The sequence below is a fragment of the Carya illinoinensis genome, chromosome 3 (assembly GCF_018687715.1).
Source record: "Carya illinoinensis cultivar Pawnee chromosome 3, C.illinoinensisPawnee_v1, whole genome shotgun sequence".
In the NCBI taxonomy this organism is placed as follows: domain Eukaryota; kingdom Viridiplantae; phylum Streptophyta; class Magnoliopsida; order Fagales; family Juglandaceae; genus Carya; species Carya illinoinensis.
The window spans coordinates 30,794,446-30,813,149 of NC_056754.1; the positions used below are offsets into that span (position 1 = coordinate 30,794,446).

An 18,704-nucleotide genomic window follows, 5' to 3' on the forward strand; every position below is an offset into this window, starting at 1 on the left:
GATGCATCCATGTTTATATTAGGATGCGTTCTTATGCAGGAGGGATGAGTTGTTGCTTATGCATTTCGTTAGTTGAAAGATCATGAGAGGAGTTATCTCACGCATGATTTGGAATTGGAAGCGATAGTGTTTGCTCTTAAGATTTGGCGATACTATTTGTATGGAGAAGTTTGTAAATTCTACACTGATCACAAGAGTTTGAAGCATCTGTTTTCTCAGAAGAACCTCAATATGAGGCAGAGACAATGGTTAGAGTTGATCAGCGACTATCAGAGCGAGATCAAGTATCATCTAGGGAAAGTGAATCTAGTCGCAAATGCATTGAGTCGGAAGTCTCATTTGGTGGATGAGGCTAAATCGTCAGGGTTGGAGTCACTTCTTTGTGGAATGAGAATGCTTCTTATTGTGAGCTCGCAACAAGAAGAATTGTTATCTTTAGTTCTGGATGTTCGAGTGATTGATTTTCAGGAATTGAGGACTCTCCAGAGAAATGACCGAAAGTTGTTAGATATTAAGAAGAGAGTTAGAAAATCTAAAGGACCTTTGCACTACAGTTTGGATACAGATGGTATTCTTCAGTTTCAGAATCGTAGCGTAATTCCTCAAGATTCAGAATTTAAGTAATGAATTTTGGTAGAAGCTCATGCGGCTCCTTATTCTATTCATCCTGGAAGCACAAAGATGTATCGAGACTTAAAGAGAAATTACTAGTGGGAAGGGATGAAAAAGGATATCACCATATTCATTGAGAGATGTGACACGTGTCGTCAAGTTAAAGCTTAACATCTTAGACCCACTGGTATACTTCAACCTCTCCTTATTCCTAAGTAGAAGTGGGATGACATTGTATATTGGATTTTGTAGTGGGCTTACCGAGGACTCCCAGTGGAAATAACTTGATTTGGGTGGTTGTTGATTGATTAACCAAGAGTGCCTATTTCTTACCTATCAATAATACCGACTCTTTGGAAAAGTTGACTCGGTTGTATGTTAAAGAGATAGTGTGGTTGCACGGGATGCCCAAGAGTATTGTGTCGGATTGGGATCTACGGTTCACAAATAATTTTTTAAAGTGTTTGCAAGCAGCTGTAGGTACTAAATTTAAGTTTAGTACTGCGCATCACCCTCATACTGATGGTCAATTGGAGCGCACTATTTAGACTCTTGAGGATATGTTACAGGCTTGTGTTATGGAATCCCAAGGAAGTTGGGAAAATCATCTGCCCTTAGAGAGTTTGCTTACAATAATAATTTTCATGCATCCATTCAGATGGCACCGTATGAAGCTCTTTATGGGAGGAAGTGCAAATCACCATTGTGTTGGAATGAAGTTAGCAAGAAAAAGTTAATTGGGCCCGAGATAATCCAAGAAATGCAAGATCAGGTTCGGGTTATAAGGGATAAAATGGCGGCAGCGCAAAGTCGTTAGAAAAGTTATGCTGATACGAGGAGAAGAGACTTATCTTTTGAGAAAGATGATTGGGTTTATCTCAAAGTCTCTCCCATGAAAGGTGTTAAGCATTTTGGTTAGAAAGGAAAACTTAGTCTGAGGTATGTTGGCCCTTTTCAAATTTTGGAGAAGATAGGGCCCGTTGCTTATAGAGTTGCATTGTTGGATTATTTTTGGGAAATTCATGATGTATTCCATGTGTCATTGTTGAAGAAGAGCTTTGGATACCAAGAGCCACATTTCGTTGGATCAGTTTTGTGACCCAAGTTAAGGATTAGATCTCATTTCTTTCCCTTGCTTTTTCCTTTTTCTCTCTTCCTTTTTCCCTCTTTCCCTTTTTCTTTCCTCCTTTTTTCTTTTCCTATTATTTTTCCTCTGCTTCTCCTTTCTCCCGCTCATGACCCAACCCTCTCTCACTCCCCATCCATTTTCTTCCCCTCCACCCAAAGTTGTTGTGCGCCATTCATGGTCACCAATGCCCCTCCCATTTGATTCCCCACTAGCCAGCGCCTTCCCCCTCTGGTTTTAGCCCAAATCGTGCCGCCGTTAGCCCCCACGCCCCTCTCCAAGCTATGGCTTCTTTGTGCTCCAGTGTCGTCGTCGCTCCACCATTGGCCGCCATTCTTTCACCAATTTATCATTGGCCTTCTAGCAACCCAAACCACCCTTCCCTAGCCTCGATCCGCCACTAGTGAAGCCCAGCCATTTCACTTTCCGATTTGGAGTTTTTGGCTTTCGACCGCCCTCTATGCCGCCACCCACAGCCAACTACCACTATCTTTAACTTCACCAGCACCCCTGAGTCGTACCCTAGCATTCCTTAATCTTCGTTTGTCTCCGTTCAAATTTGGATATTTTGAGACACTCGGCCACAGTGTATTTTGCACTGTGGCGTTGCCTTGCCGCAGCCTCTTGTATCTTCGTGATCCTCCGAAAATTATATTATAGCGCTGTAAATATGTTTTCAAAGAACTTTGGAGGTTTAATTATATTTTTGTGCTAACTCATATTTACTGTGAATTGGTTGGTTGTGCCAGACTAAGTCTAGGAGTAGGGGGTCAGTTGGATTAGAGGATGGAGCTGTTGTGTGATTTGGTTTATGTTGGCATTTTGTTGGCTGTTGATTATTTGTGCCGTGTCATGTACATTGCAATTGCACGCATGTTCATGTTTGTAACTGAAAATTGGATTTTTTCATAATTGCATACATGTTCATGTGGATATTTGAAAACTGAGTTTTCATATGAAAAATGATTTTTGAGTACTTGTGTATCACGACCTCAAGTAGAGATGGGGCATTATCTCGGTGAAGCTCCTCTGGTCACTTGGGAGCAGAATATACTAAGTGACGTCCCTTGAATTGTTGTTAGGCGACAACAGGCTCAGACAATACGGCAACGCTGTCGTGCCGACTCCGTGGTCCCTTTACTGGCAGGGACTAGAGGATGCCTAGTCATGGTATGCGCTGGGCGCGGAGTTGGGTATCGCTTATTACGAAATCACATGTGTGGTCGTTACCTGCAGTGTGGTGATGAGAGCCAGGGTGTGCGGATCATGGTGCATACGGTAAAATTGGATAATGGGCCATTTTCTGGAATAATGACGAGTTTTGATAAATTGGATTTATATGGACAATTTTCTGAAAAAATTGTTAATTTTTATGATGGGCCATTTTCTGGGAAAATGACGGAATTTGATTAAAGAATCATGTGGACTATTTTTTGGAAAAATTGTAGATTTTTTACGTGGGCCATTTTCTGGAAAAATGGTGGTTATGTTTTAAGGAAATGTTTTGGGCCAAAATGAGATTTTGGCCTGCATTTGAAAATATTCATTTTCCAGAAAAATTATGTTTTTGGGTCTCATGCATAACCCATCAAATGCATGCATGTTTGTTGGTTGCATCTATATATTTTTGTCTCATGGGTTGTTTGGATTATTACTTACCTGCGGTACCATTCCGTGCTACCGTAGACTTTGATGCATATGATGAGGTTAAACCTAAAGATGCAGTTCTACCAGTTGAGTGATTTGGTGTCACTTGCTCATATATCGGGATTTGTTTGCCACTTTTGACTCTTGTATTATGGTTTTATTATGTTTTACTGGATAACTGTAATATTTTTTGTATGCTTGTGTTTAAGCGAATTTGTATTTTAACAATTATGGTACTTAGTTGATTGACTTTAACTTATCTGTTGCGTCGTACTACATCACATTCCCTATCATTTTTCTATTCTATTAAAATAATATTTTATATTATTTCTTTATTATTATTTCTATTACTTTATTTCTACATCTTTAACTATTCCCTATAAAATATGAAAAATTCAGGATGCAGTCCCCGAATAGAGACTGCATGCACACAAAGTGAAACAATTCGAATCATTTCATTACTAGAGAGATGAAACCCTCTGGATCAGAAGCCCCTTCCCCCTCCCCTCTCCCTCTGAAAACTTTACCCCTCCCTTCAAAACCCTAACCCTAACCCTTCTCCCTCCTTCTTTTAAAGTCCTGATTCTTCAAAACCCATTATTGAACCGATTAAGTTTCGAAATCTATACCTTGATTCACGATCATCCCTCCCTCTTTAGAAGCCTCAAATTTGTGAAACCCATTCTTGATTAATGATTGATTAAAGTTCAACTTCATGTAAATTTGAGTCACGACCATCGAGCTTCGAATTTGCATCTATCTACTGCCTCTCTCAAGTTTTATCCTTACCACTATGCTCCTTTTGCTTCTAGTCTCAAAGATCTTATTGATTTAGAAATTACTTTTTTCTTGGGGGAGCCTTTTAAACCCTTTGATCAGCTCATGGAAACACTGCCAGCAAATTTTTTTTTTTCCTTCTTTTCTTAGGGATTAATTTATTGAGTTATTTTTCTGTCCACTGCTTGTGATGGTGGGTAAGCCTGCTACTTGCATGTTACGGTTCAAGTGCTATGCCAATAAAATATAGAAAATTAATGACCAGAAAAACAAGATGTTGTCAAGTTGTTGTTCATTGATGAGAAGAAGTTGCTTGCTGCAACAAAGAAGCTTGAAGGAACTTTAGCGATCTGCAATAGGGGTTTATTTGTATTTGGTTCTAAAATATATTGTTTTTTATGCCTTGTTTCATGGTTTATGCAGAAGGAAGAGAAGGTTAGGAATAGTGTGATATTTGATTTACCATACGTACATCCTAGTCATCTTATGGCTTTACAAAATATCTAGTATTATAGAATATGTTTCCATCTACCCTTGCATGAGAAATTTCCTTGGGAGATTGAATAATTATGATCGTTTGACATTGTATCACCATGCAGCTTAACTACTTGTACTCATTGTAATCCTTTTGCAGTGGTGGAATGAATGGATGTCTTTGGTTATGTAAGAGAAATAATATACAAAGTATAGTCCTTTCCCCTGTCAGTGGATTGCAAGAGATATATAACAATCAAATCTTGTAAGTTCCTTAGCCTCTTACTATTGTAGCTTAAGAAGTTAAAGCTTCATTAACCATTAACTTTTCTTTTCTCATTTTGCCCATTTTTTCATGGTAGAAATGTGACATATTTTAATCCTTAGAACCACAAGCACATCCTAGAACTTTCATGAAGAATACAATGAATGTCCAGTTGCCCGGGAAAGAGATCTCCAGCAGAGAGAAGGAGAACTCCAACAAAGAGAGGAAAACCTCCAAAAGAGAGGAAAATTAATGTTGTGATGGGGACTTAGCTGATTGGTTAAGTTTGTAAGAGTTGTCGTTAGACAGGTTACTTGTAAAGTTGTTGTGATGTTACTTTATGTGCTACACTGTACCAAACTTATGATGTTACAATAAATTATCGGAGTTTTCCACAAATTCTCTGCTTTTGTGGTTTTATTTACATAGCATTGCATTAGTGAAATAAAAACAGGAGTGTACTTTCCATCAGCAACAAAATAAAAATTCTAATGGGTAAAAATAGACATCACTCAAGAATGTAACTTCATAAACAAATTCAAAAACTGCCAATAGCAAAAATTGCATTTCAATTCTTCATTAAAAACTTGAAATCCAAAACTATAACAAGTTTGAGAATACATCATCAAAAACTTGAAATCCAAAATTATACAATGGATGAACTGATCTGAAGATACATCATAAAAAACTCAAATCATCAACTGAGCAAGATCAAATACATCAATACATCAACTCGAGCAAACTAGAAATCCAAAACTATAAACAAGAAGACTCCAAATCAGCAACTGAGCAAGCTTGCATCTTCTAATGTTTGTGCACTTAGAATTAGAGTCAATTATTTGCTATGAGAAATGGCATCCAACTCTACTTGGTTTACAACTTCTTGTCCTCCTTCAACCTGGGAATAAGAGTAGCGATTCTTTTCTATTAGCATACCTACAGAGCTCATAAATCATACATTGCAAAATTGTCGAAATCAATTTTTTTTTTTTTTTTTTAACAACGATTTGAGGTGTGATCTTGGGTTATGGAATTCACTAAAATTCCAACAGCTCTCCCACCCATCAGTCTCTTATATTAACTTGAAAGTGGTTTGCTACATTTAGGTAAAGGCAGTAAGCAAAATTAGAGCAAGAGAAAAAGTAATATTAAGTGCACTTCCATTTTTCAGATAGCAATTGGAAGTTGCAACAGCTTGTATTAGTCTTTTGAACCATTTGCAAGCATTGAACAAATAAAGATTCACCAGCCTTATATGCATGTAAAAACTCCTTTACAATCATATTCCTTACCCCAATTAAGTTCATTCCTAAGGATATTACATTTGCAGAACTCCTTCCCTTTCTTCATCTTTACCCATGTCATGCAATCCACGATCACAAATCCATAAATGAAAAAAAATAAACCAACACTTTGACGTTAAAAACTAAACATAAAAGTAATATTATGCAGTGCGCTGTTTTGGAGCCAAATCATTTGTCAAGTTCATCAGCAAATTGCCAATTTGAAAAGAAAAAATTCCATGTTCGAAGACCTTCTTTCTTTACTTTGAGATTTGAAAATTTTGACAAGCACTTGTTATGTCTTTATGCAAACCCAACGACTTTGAATTTACAAGCGTGCACCCTAATAGCATGATTGATGAGCTCTGTGATGGATTTACAGAACATAGAATTTGAAGCTACAAATTAAATTTACACAATGCCAATATAAATAAATTTGCCAAATAAAAGAAATCTAAGAAAAAATTAACAAAAAAAGAAGGTTCGTTCAGAAGTAGATGTTTTACGTGGTCGGTTGCTCGTGGAGGAGAAGATGATGTCGACTATGCGCACTACAAGAAAAATGGTCTTTTACGACCAATTTAATGCAACGAAAAGACTATTAGCAACCAAAATTGGTTGCTAATAGTCTTTTCGTTGCATTAAATTAGTCGTAAAAGACCATTTTTCTTGTAGTGGCGAGACGGAGCTCAAAGATTGGCCGACAGTGTTGGAGTTTCACGCTGGCTATGTTGTGGGAAGAGAGAAAGAATTGAAAGGGAGAGAGATATGTGGAATCGCTTGAGGGAGGGAAGATAAAGTGGGGCATTTTTTACATTTGACCAAAATTGTAAAGGAAATGACATAACTATCCATGTCCTGCCCACGCAGACTCCCAACCGGGATTGTATACGTAGCACGGCTCATAAAATATATATATATATATATATATATTTATATATAAACTGATTTAGGTGATAAATATTGACTCTCAAAATATAAGAAGTTACTGTTCATATTCTAAACCTATATTTTAAAATAAGGAACCAGATTAAATGTTTATTTTGTAAAAAAGTTAAATTTATTTCCTAAAATTTAGAAATTTTAAGATTATAGAGAACTAAATAGAAATGCTCTAAGGTGAACCTTAGAATCTGTTAGTAATGTATCAGGTACTGTTTGGCCACATAAAATTTTCATCTTAAATATAAAATTCACATCTCATCATTATAACTTTTTTAAATCTTCATATAAAATATAATAAATAATTTAACTTTTTTCTATTTTTTTAAATTTTAAAATAATAATAATATTAAATTATAATATTTTAATATTTAATTTTAAAATTTAAAATTCTAATCTGAAAATTCTGAGGGCCAAGCAGTAGGACTCCACTTGTCACACCAGACCTTCGTGGACTCCCCATTACCATATGATGTCGGCCATGCATGCATGCAGTCGCTTCTAATATTTTTCATCTTTTTATTTATTTTTTATAAAACAAAAAGTCATTTATTAAGAGTTCTTGTTTTTTCAATTTTTACCTATAGCGTTAGATCTAAAAAAAAATTTATAAAAATAAATTAATTATTAACGTAATTTAATGTAATATATTAATTTGATATTATAAGAAAAAGTTTACGTACGTACGTTCTTTTCTAAATTTCTCGAGCCTGGATGTGCGGTACTCCAGAACGTGGTGGCCATGTGAATTTTCTTATAAAGGATATAATTTATATATATTCAGTACTAATTAATTTCAGGACCAGAATAAGTTGGACTACGACGTGGGCAGATGGTGGAACGTGGAAAGAGGTTAAATATAATTTATATGTAATAAAAGTGTTAAAAATTAAATAAAATTTTAGTAATATATTATTTTTATTTTGAGATTTAAAAATATTAAATTATTTTTTATATTTTATTTAAGAGTTTAAAAAATTATAATTATTAAATAAGATGAAATAATTTATAAAAAAGAACTAAGCTTAATGCCTGAATTGGTTAACCAAAACTAAAAATCTTATCTCATCTCATCATTACAATCTTTGCAAATCCTCATACAAAATATAATAAATAATTTAATTTTTTCAACTTCCAATACAAAATTAATATTAAAAAATTATATTATAACAATATTTTATTCATTATTATTCAAAACATCATATCTCATCTTATTTCATCTGTGTAACCAAACGGGACCTTAAGATTATAACAATAAATTAATATTTTATATCATAAAAGAAGTAAGGAAGTTTTTATGGAATCCGGAAAATCAGCCTTATTTGCAAAAATGAGAATTAGGTGCCTTAATATTAACTGACTTGAGATTTTAATTTTCATATATTACTTCGTTAGTTTTCCGAAACCTAGCCTGTACAATGGAATTAAGTGTTTGCATCCAAATTCATATGTCAACAAATTATAATCGACAGGTGTCATAAAAGTGTCATATTTTGTATTTTGAGTAATGCTATATATATAATATTTTTACGTATTTTTTACAAATTTTATTGATGTAATTGACTATATTAACTTTTTTTAATATGCAACCAATCATATAAATAGAGTACGTAAAAAAGTATGTAAAAATGACTGTATATAGAATGTTTTATTTTTTAATATAGTAAAGATGAGAAGTTTCAAACCTAAATTTTTCATTTAAATAACCGAATCGCATACCATCATGCTCTTGGCATAAAAGTGTCATATTAGTCATCTCAATAAAGGCTATAAAAATAATATTTCAAAGATCCAAACATTATGTAGAAAACCCAACTAATTTTAAAAATTGAAAAAAAAAAGGGTAAATAAAAAAGACAAAATCTTTTCAATTACAATAATCCAGTGTTAAAATAAGAATAGGGGAAAAAAACAAGGCAACATCTCTATCAGTTACTTTTATTGAAATATTATAATATGTTTGAATAAAAAATTACTCAATTATATTACTGTTAATAATTATGATTATTTATTACTTTTATTTTATATATAATTTATAGATGAATGAATTCAACCCCTCCCTAGCTTGAGATTGGCCGAACATGATGACGAAGTCGAAATGTATTGGAAACTGTTTTTCCTCCATAAATTCATCAAAGATCAGTTGACATCTTCGTTATTAACTGAAAACGAGGGGCATTGCATTAATTAATATGCCGATATTGAATATATTATTCAATAATTTAGTAGGTATATATATATATATATGGGTACTGATCAATTTTTCTCAATCGCCCTACCTAGCTTCAATACGTTGACAAAAAAATCACGTACGAGAGTTGGGATTAGACAAGCCAGTATCTGTCAAATTAACAAACCACCAAGATGATCATACAATATCCAAGGTGAGCCATAAAAATAATATCATGAAGCCAATTAGAGCAAGCGGAAAAGGGGAAGCTGGCACTAGCTAGCAGGGATATCTCTTGAGGAGATAAAGGATGATGGGTGTGGTAAAGGCGGCAAAGGGTGGTGCTGTAGTTGGGGATATTATGAGGAGCTTCAAGGCCGTAAAGGAGAGGCTGAGCAATGTACAACCCTCTCTCCTGCTTGACAAAAGCAGAATTTTAGCAGTGCAGCTCAGTTCCAACATGAATGAAAAATGGAGGTTCTGCATATGTGCATTCCTCATAGGCTACATCTTTCTGCTTTACCGTCTGAAACATGACCACCAAAGTGTAGAGCTTTCTGCTTATGGAAACATTGTCGTAACCATGACCTCATCCAATGACTCAGATCGGCATATTCCAGCAGTTGACATGGTCTACACTGCTCCCGAGAACGTTGTCGAAACCATGATATCTTCCAAGGACTCAGACCGGCATGATCCAGCAATTGACATGGTTGACGCTGCTCCCGAAAACGTTGTCGAAACCATGACATCATCCAACGACCATAACAATGTTTATGCTGCTCCCGGAAACATTGCCATAACCATGAGGTCATCCATTGACTCCGACAAGCATCGACCAGCAGCTGATGACGACATGCAATTCCTGCTACCATCAAAAGTAAGAGAACATGGGAGGAAGATAATGAAGAAGGAAGATAGCTGCAACATCTTCGATGGGAAATGGGTATATGATCCAAAATCAAGTCCTCTATATCATGGATCACAGTGTCCATTTCTTAGTGACCAAGTTAGTTGTCAAAGGAATGGGAGGCCAGATTCTGAATACGAGAAATGGAGATGGGAAGCCAAGGGGTGTCAGATTCCGAGGTAATAAATTTAACGGATACCATCTTATTTGTGTGTTTGCATTTATATATATATATATATATATATTAAGTGCATTTCTGACAAAGGTTGGTTTCCCAGGTTTAATGGTACAAACATGCTAGAGAGACTTAGAGATAAGAGAGTGGTTATAGTTGGGGACTCCATTAACAGAAACCATTGGGAGTCTCTTGTTTGCCTTCTTTACTCCTCTATTCCTTCCTCACGAGCTGAAATTGATATGGATGTAAATTTCAAGTCTTTTAGATCTACGGTAAGAGATCAGACCTGTTTGGTATGCATTTCGGCCGCACCAGTACTGCTGAATGCTGATTATTATTTATTCATTGAATGGATTATAAGGCTTACTACATATAACGGCCAAAGGACATTAACAAGATTCCTATCATTCTGACACAACAGGAGTATAATTGTTCTGTGGAGTACTATTGGAGCCCCTTCCTAGTGCAATTGAAGCAAAACCAAGAACTTGGTCGGGTTCTCACGCTAGACAGACTATCAGACTGGGAAAGGAGTTGTCGTGGCGCTGATGTTATGATATTTAACTCTGGTCACTGGTGGCTCCACAATGTCCAGAGGTAAGCTTCTATTTTTTTTTAGATTAAACTATCTCATTTCATATAATCATTATAATTTTTTTGAAATTTTTATATAAATATATTAATAAACAATTCAATTGTTTCAAATTATATATAAAACAAAAATTATATTTTAACTAGATTTTATTTAAATTTCAACTTTTAGGTTATCTGATTTGTATAATCAAACAATTATTAATAAAATTAATTTCATAACCTGCATCATAGTTCTTGGGAAGGGGATTTATAACAGGAGAGGCTTGTAGGTGGGAATTGTTTCAATATAGAGGAAAGCTTTGGGAGAACATGAAGATTCGTTCAGCATTTCTGAAGGCAATGAAGACCTGGTCTCGTTGGATTGATCACAACGTCGACAAGAGCAGTACAAAGGTATTTTTTCGAGGCTTAACAGCACTACACTATAGTAAAGAGTGGTGTTACAATCGAAAACAACCCATTAAAGATGAGTCCTTTCAATTTCTCAATCCAATTGGAGACATTGTTGAGAGAATAATTGGACGCATGAGGACACCAGTAACGTACTTGAATGTCACAAAACTAACTCAGTACCGAATAGATGCACATACATCTGTTTATACAATAAGGCAAGGGAAGCTGCTGACACCAAAGCAACGAAGAAAACCACATTCCTATGCTGATTGCAGTCATTGGTGCTTGCCCGGAGTGCCGGATACATGGAACAGTCTACTGTATGCATCTATGGTCATGGACGACTCTAGTGACAGTAGTACTTTTAGTATTTAATATCTGGCCGTTTGCTGTTTTATTGATGTCTAGCTAAATAGATTGTTTTCCTCTGCCATAAAACAAAAATATTCAAAATGCTGCCTAAATTGATCAACTGCTTTGTACGTAGAGCGTTCAGAACGAGTTCTGGGGAAGATTTAGGACTTCTATCTATTTTTTGTTATGATAATTAAATTTGCCAAATAAATAGATGGACTTCAATTCTGTCTATCTTTTTTAGTTATTTATAAGGTTTGTAAATTTAATTACTGGATTTTTGTATTGAGAATTTGTTAATGTTTCATTTTCAATAATCCATTTAATCTTTCATTAGTCGGAGGAGTTAAAACCAACTTTTAATTTGCTTTTAAAAAGGATTTCTTTTGGATAAGCATCCAACTGTCACAGTTATTGTTAACAATATGCTATTAGCAATTAACCAAGGTATGTCTCTAAAAACTTAGATCTTTCATATCTTTTAGAAAATTTTCAAGATTGAGATCCAATATTCATGAAAAAATATTTTTTAATGATGGACTTCACTTTTTAAGAAAAAAAGAATACAAGAGACTTGCATATCTTAAGATTGTATCTAATATTATTCTATCAAATTGTATTTATTTAAAGAATAAAAACTCAAAAAAAAGAAAAAAAAAAAGAAAAGTCCTGTACTATAAATTGTTCGAATAATATAGAACCTAAAATCATTATGACGAGACGTTATTGAACTCAAAACAACGGCTGAATAAGTTTAACAACGTTGAATAACGCTTGGATATTATATAATAACAGAATCGATCAAAATATTGCGAGAATGAAAGAAATTGAGAAGAATAGAGAGTAAAGTCCGATAGGTTTTGTTGATCACCATCTTTGATCGGAACTCAACAGTACTCATCATGTGTAGAAGATAACAAATCTCGGATTGCATGACGTTGTCGGGTAATCTAAATATGAAATAATTGGTCAGATCTTGTTGTAAATGAATAGGAGTTCGTTTCATTAACTGTAACGCTCAGGTCCAACAGGTAGCGCGTTTTAATTTATTTATTTATTTTTATTTTTAATTTTGGCCCAAAATGCTTATGGAACGAGTTGGGCTAGTTGGAATTTGAAATGAGGCCCAAATATTTCAAAGTGGACCCAAAGCCCACAGTTAATGCTGGAAGCCCTAAACACGCCCATTTACGTTGATCTCCACCTTACTTTATCTTAGGGTCTTCAGCAACATGTATAAATTGGTAAGCATTACTAGACCATGCACCACGGTTCTTCCATGCAGTTTCTCTTCTTCCTAAAAATCCCTCCTTTTTGATTTCCAACTCCTCCACGATATTTCAATTCTGATGTTTTTTTTTTTTTTTTTTTCTTTCCTATCACTTAGATCTCAGCACAAAAATTAGTTTTATTTATGACATAAATTAGAAAAGATGTTAATTAGCATTTAAGATATCAATATTTTAAAAAAAAAATTATAATCTCAAAGTTCATTAAAATTCAAACGGAAGTGAAAAAATTATAAGTAATAAGTTGTTAGTAAAAAATCAATTTCAATTTATTTTATGAAAAATACTATTTGCAAGCAGCCTGGGGAATCACCGCAGTATTGCATCTGATGATAAAGTGTCAAAAACTACATAATTAGGCTGCTAAATTAAATAAATTGTTTAACCAAAAGTGAATTAAGCACTTAATTATACAGTGATTTTTAGTACTTGACTCATTGATAAAATTCTGATGTTTATGTACTTAAAAGAGATTTAAACTGCAGCTGATAAGTCACATTAGATTTAATATCTGAATTTTACCCTTCTTGATGCTAACACAAATATTTCACTTATAGGTTAGGGGGTATTTTTCGAAAGGACATGAACCAAACTAGAAGGAGATTTTTGGCCTTAACACAAGATGCACACTCACGCACACAGCAGCTGGGATGGCAGAGGCAAGAAACGAAACTTGCAGAGGGGCACGGTAGAGGCATGGACAGCAGAGAAAATCACGCAAGATGGAAGGGCAATTTCGATTTTTCTACAGACTCATTCGGGACTTGTTTTTTGGATTTTTTGGCTTTTACGAACTGGGTGTAGTCGGCATGGGATTTCGCACTGATGGAAGCACTCTATCTCTCGTTTTTAGCTTTTTGTTTTTTGTTTTCCCATTTTTTCCTTTTTCGGTCTTAGTGGTTCACACCTTAGGGGTTGTCATTTTTATTTTTTTGGGGGTTATTGCAGACCTGGAGTAGAGACAGTGTGGGAGGCTCTCTCACTCTGGTTTTGAGTTTTTATTTTTTTCTTTTCTTAGTTTTGTTCAGACGGAGAACTTGGAGCGGCGTCTAGTTTTGGATTTTATTTTTTTCTGCTTTACGGTTTCGTTTCTTTTTAGATTTGTTGGGATTAGTCACTTTAGTTTTTACGCTCTTTGTTGTGCTTTCCAGACCGAGGGTGTCGTGAATTTAGTTTTCCTAGTTGATTTTTCCTACAGTTTTTCATTTGGATGTTTTTGACACTTCTTTTCTTTAAATCATTTTGATTATCGTGCAACTTGTTATTTTTATTCTTCTGTATTTATTTTTATACAGCAACTTGAAATGTTAGGGTTTATCATTTTTAGACATTTTACTAATTTAGAAATGATGGGCTAGAATTTTAGCTTGAGATTCAATAAGTAACTCATGACTGTTTTGGGTTAGATTTTCTTCAAGGTTATGGAATTTTGAATGATTAACTTGATAGATTATATTTCATTTTGCCTATGGGAAGGATCGAAATTCCATGTTCTTGAACTTGATCAGTCGTAGGCATAAAGGCAAGATTGATGCTTGAACTCATAACAAGATTTTGATGGCTTTCTTTCACTTTTACACTTGTTAAAAAATCTGTCAAGTACATTGATTATATTGAAAAGTGTACTTATTGTTTAATTAACTTATCATAATCTCTTGTAATGAGAAAATAGTTGAAAGAAGATGAAATTAGAGATAAATCCAACTTCAAATTAGAAATAGGCAAAAATTGCATCCCAAGTGTTTGTTTTATTACTTCTTACAAGTTTAATTCAACTTCTACACATTTTCCTTAAATCTCTTGGTTCTTGGTAATTTTAGAAACGTAGATTCACATTTATTTTTATCTCTCATAGTCGATACATCTTTTACAACAAAAATGCCACAAATACTTTCATAACCCTTTGTCCCTGTGGAATATGATCCTGGACTTATCCTTGATATGACTTGACACTTTTGCACTTGGAAGAACACATTTGAGACCAAGTCATCTGACATGGCAAAATAGAAATGACGTCGTTTCTATTTTGATTCCCTTCATCGCTTTAGGACTTCTCCATCCCCACAAAGCCCCATTCCCATGAAGACCAAAGTTTGCTCTTTGTCTTCTCCATCTCCACTCTCCTCCACTAACCCTATCTGCTTCCTCCATCTAGTGGATTCCTCGTCGAAACACAAGTGGTTGAGGTACCACATGGGATTGGAAGAGGAAGGAGAAGGAGAATGGTCAGCTTCTTCATTTCAATCTAAATGCTCTACCGTCAAAATGGAATTGGGCATTTTTCAATTAGGTGGTCTTCTTTCTTTCACTCAAAATGCTTTGTAGAAATGGGTTTGGGTGGCAAAAATATGACGTTTCCCCCATTTTTTGTCAATTACAAGGCCACAGTTGATTTCTGGATGCCCCAATGATGTACTCGACGTGCTGATCTTCAACTACCAACATGGCGAACAAGGCAGTGACCATCAGAACTAGGAAGTTCATGACCAACAGACTCTCTAGAAAACAATTCATAATTGATGTTCTTCATCCAGAGAGACCCAATGTTTCCAAGGCTGAGCTGCAGGAGAAGCTGTCAAGGATGTATGAATTAAAAGACCCAAACTCAATCTTTGTTTTCAAGTTCCAAACTCACTTTGGAGGTGGAAAGTCTACTAGTTTTGGTTTGATTTATGGTTCCATTGAGAATACAAAAAAATTTAAACCCAAGTACAGGCTCATCAGGAATGGACTTGATACCAAGGTAGAGAAGTTGAGAAAGCAGTTGAAGGAAGAATAGGGCTAAGAAGATCTGTGGAGTAAAGAAGACAAAGGCTTCAGATGCTGCCAAGGGTGGAAAGAAGAAATAAGTTTTCATCGGTTTTGTGTTGATCTTAAAGCTTGATTTTCAGAAGAGGTTTTCCTTCAGTAGCAATATCTTCTAGTCAGCTTTTTTGAAAATGAAAGCTTTTGGTTCTAGTGTTAAATGTTTGTGTTTTCTAATGTTTCCTTCTAGTATTCGAGTGTGAGTATTTCATGAAGTATATTTTGAAGTAGTTGGGTGTGGCCAATACTTAATCTTCCAAACCTGAGACCTCTTTCCTTCCCTTTCCTCTATTTTTTTTATTTTTTTAATATATTTACTGAAGTGGTAAGTGCTGATTACCCTACGATTGCAACTACCGGTTGAATGTAGAAAAATTGTTATTTTATTATTTAATGAGGAGGCCTTATGTTTGATCTTGTCTAGAAATTATTCACATATGGCATTTTGTGGAAGTATGATGGCCTGTTCAATTGTAATAATGATAAAGGCAATGATTATGATATAGGATCCCCCATTGATCCTAAAGTTGTGTGTTGAACCGGTAATCAATCTGAAAGCTGGAAAGAGTTACTCATAGGTTTTAGTATATATGTGCATAAGAACTCCAAACATCATTCTTATATTCTTTTCTTTGCCGATAATAACATCCTTTTTTGTTAAGAAAAGTGAGACTACTCATTATGACCAGGTGTTTTTTCGATCCAGTCTGGAACTCGAATAAACAATTGCAAACACCTAGTGGTTACTATTGGTTTAGGCACATAATCATGGACTGAATACGCAGTAAGAAAATAAGTCATAGAGGAATAAGTAAAGGATTAGTTAGAGAGTGCTAATTGTACTAAAGGTCTAAACAAGTTCCCTTGTCTGACTCAAATGTACATCTTAACAAAATACAATTAACTAATAATAGAGATAGGCCTCCATTTCTAGGGTTTTGGTGGGATTAATCCTCATTCCATGAGAAACTCCTCTTGGACTAATCTGCATCAAGGCCTATGGTTTCGATAAATGAAACTATTGGAAAGTTCAAAATTTATGTCAATACTACCAATGAGAGACAATGGTGATGAATATGCATGCATGGTTTCTTGTAGGCTGATCTATGAACAAACTATATTTATGCACAACGAGGAATCACCCTCCGGCATAAACAAATGTATTCTGAATAAAATACAAGTATATAAGCATGATGAGAAATCACCCTCTTATCAAGGCGAGGAATCACCCTCTTATCAAAACACATAAAATTCATCATATCTCATCATATAATTACAAAGTAGGGAACCACTCCACCATTCAATGCAAGGACTCACTTTACCCTATAACCCTCCAAGCTGATTCACCAATTTCAAATAATTTGACATGGGGACTCACTCAACCTGGCCAACACACCCGAAGACAACACATATGATCAATCCGAAGAATCTCTCTACCCGGTCAAGTGACTCGAAGACACCACATGTGATCAAATTGGGGAATCAATCTAGTCATTTATAAAATAAGCCAATAAGAAGAATTCCACCTCGATCATCACAGTGAATACCTCTACCAATATCGAACTCATGGTCACATGCTGTAGAAATGGTTTGGAGACACCCCAACCTATCCATGATTATCAACACATGGTAAGCCTCACATACATGCTCAAAAAATCATAAACATCACCCATTCACATTATTCAAACTCTTCATGTAAAATCATTGCATAAAAGATAGTTTGTAAACATAATGAAGAAGATGTAATACTTTTGTGATGCCCTCAAGTTCCACTTGGGATTTGGCGGGGCTTGAACCATCGGGACATGCAATAAAAGGTGTGACACCCCCATATTCTACTTGGGATTTGGCGAACTCTGAAGCGTTGAAACATACAACACAAAGTTACCTTCCCCAATTCATGATATATAAAGATGTAATGCACCTAGCATACATCTAACAATATACAATATTCACTGTAGATAATTTTTTTCTTATGCAATACTATGCACCAGATATAATATATCCCAAAATAACATAAGCATACTTTATAAACATATAACAACTGACATCCAAAAGTTACAATACTTGTCCAAAATCGTCATCAGTAATATAGTCAACCTGATCCAGATAATTCTCCATGAGTCCTCTTGCTCCTTACACATGGTCTACTATTTGGGAGAATGGTAGCTAGGACTTTTAAGTGAGATTTGATTACAAATCGCAACTTAACAACCCACATAAACTAATAGTTTACAAATCCATTCAGGACAATTAAAAGGCATGAATGCAGATGTGAATATGAGTGAACATGACATAACTTGGCAATTAACATGACATGTGCTGACCTAACCTAAACTAACATAAACTAAACCGACATGAACTGAAACTAACATGAACTTTACAAATATGAACTGAACTAACATGAAAATAAACATGACGTGAACTGAAACTAAACCGAACTTGAAAATAAACATGAATTTGTAATCATGTTCACATAAATAAGTAAACTAGTTAATTAAACTTGACATGTGGATGCTACACAAGTCCCCTTGAGTAGTGTGCTTTGCTGATAAGGTATCACATCACAGGTATCTGCACCAGCTGTGAGTACGTAATGTATGCATCCTGTAATAGGTATTTGCACTTGCTTGAGTGCGTATAACATGAACATGGACCATCATAGTGCTGCTTGACTTCACTACAGTGACCAGTTACTTAGTCCCCATTCAGGAAATTTCACACGAGTTTAAAAATTTCGGTTTGAACAATGGAGTTCTACTAGGATATTACCCATCCTAGCACTTGGGGTCGTAATAAACGTAAAAGATTCAATTGACTTGAAAACATTATTTTTCGTGATGATCTCCATACTCATGACATGGCGTGGCGTGAAATGAAATGAC

The 18,704-nt window shown here is 35.0% G+C and overlaps 2 protein-coding genes and 1 long non-coding RNA gene across 3 annotated transcripts; 2 read left to right on the forward strand and 1 right to left on the reverse strand.

Moving 5' to 3' along the window:
- Nucleotides 1–5,453: 5,453 nt before the first annotated feature.
- LOC122305598 lies at nt 5,454–6,733 on the reverse strand. Its single transcript, XR_006241171.1, has 2 exons — nt 6,691–6,733; nt 5,454–5,799 (listed from the first exon to the last, which is right to left on the reverse strand). It is a non-coding gene; the product is annotated as an uncharacterized LOC122305598 (long non-coding RNA).
- Nucleotides 6,734–10,846: 4,113 nt separating this feature from the next.
- On the forward strand, nt 10,847–11,840 carry LOC122302497 (protein trichome birefringence-like). Its single transcript, XM_043113788.1, has 2 exons — nt 10,847–10,981; nt 11,248–11,840. Exons 1-2 carry the CDS (start codon nt 10,938–10,940, stop codon nt 11,744–11,746), a joined length of 543 nt encoding a protein of 180 aa, XP_042969722.1. The 5' UTR covers nt 10,847–10,937; the 3' UTR covers nt 11,747–11,840.
- Nucleotides 11,841–15,457: 3,617 nt separating this feature from the next.
- LOC122305847 (40S ribosomal protein S24-1-like) lies at nt 15,458–15,793 on the forward strand. The gene has a single exon (XM_043118369.1). The coding sequence runs from the start codon at nt 15,458–15,460 to the stop codon at nt 15,791–15,793; it is 336 nt and encodes a 111-aa protein (XP_042974303.1).
- The last annotated feature ends 2,911 nt before the right edge of the window (nt 15,794–18,704 follow it).

Excerpts from the sequence above, each read along its gene's own strand:
- LOC122302497 (XM_043113788.1), top strand. The coding sequence starts at position 10,938 with ATGATATTTAACTCTGGTCACTGGTGGCTCCACAATGTCCAGAG. Across the intron at positions 10,982-11,247 it reads TGGCTCCACAATGTCCAGAG|GTGGGAATTGTTTCAATATA; the intron begins GTAAGCTTCTAT and ends AGAGGCTTGTAG.
- LOC122305847 (XM_043118369.1), top strand. The coding sequence starts at position 15,458 with ATGGCGAACAAGGCAGTGACCATCAGAACTAGGAAGTTCATGACCAAC.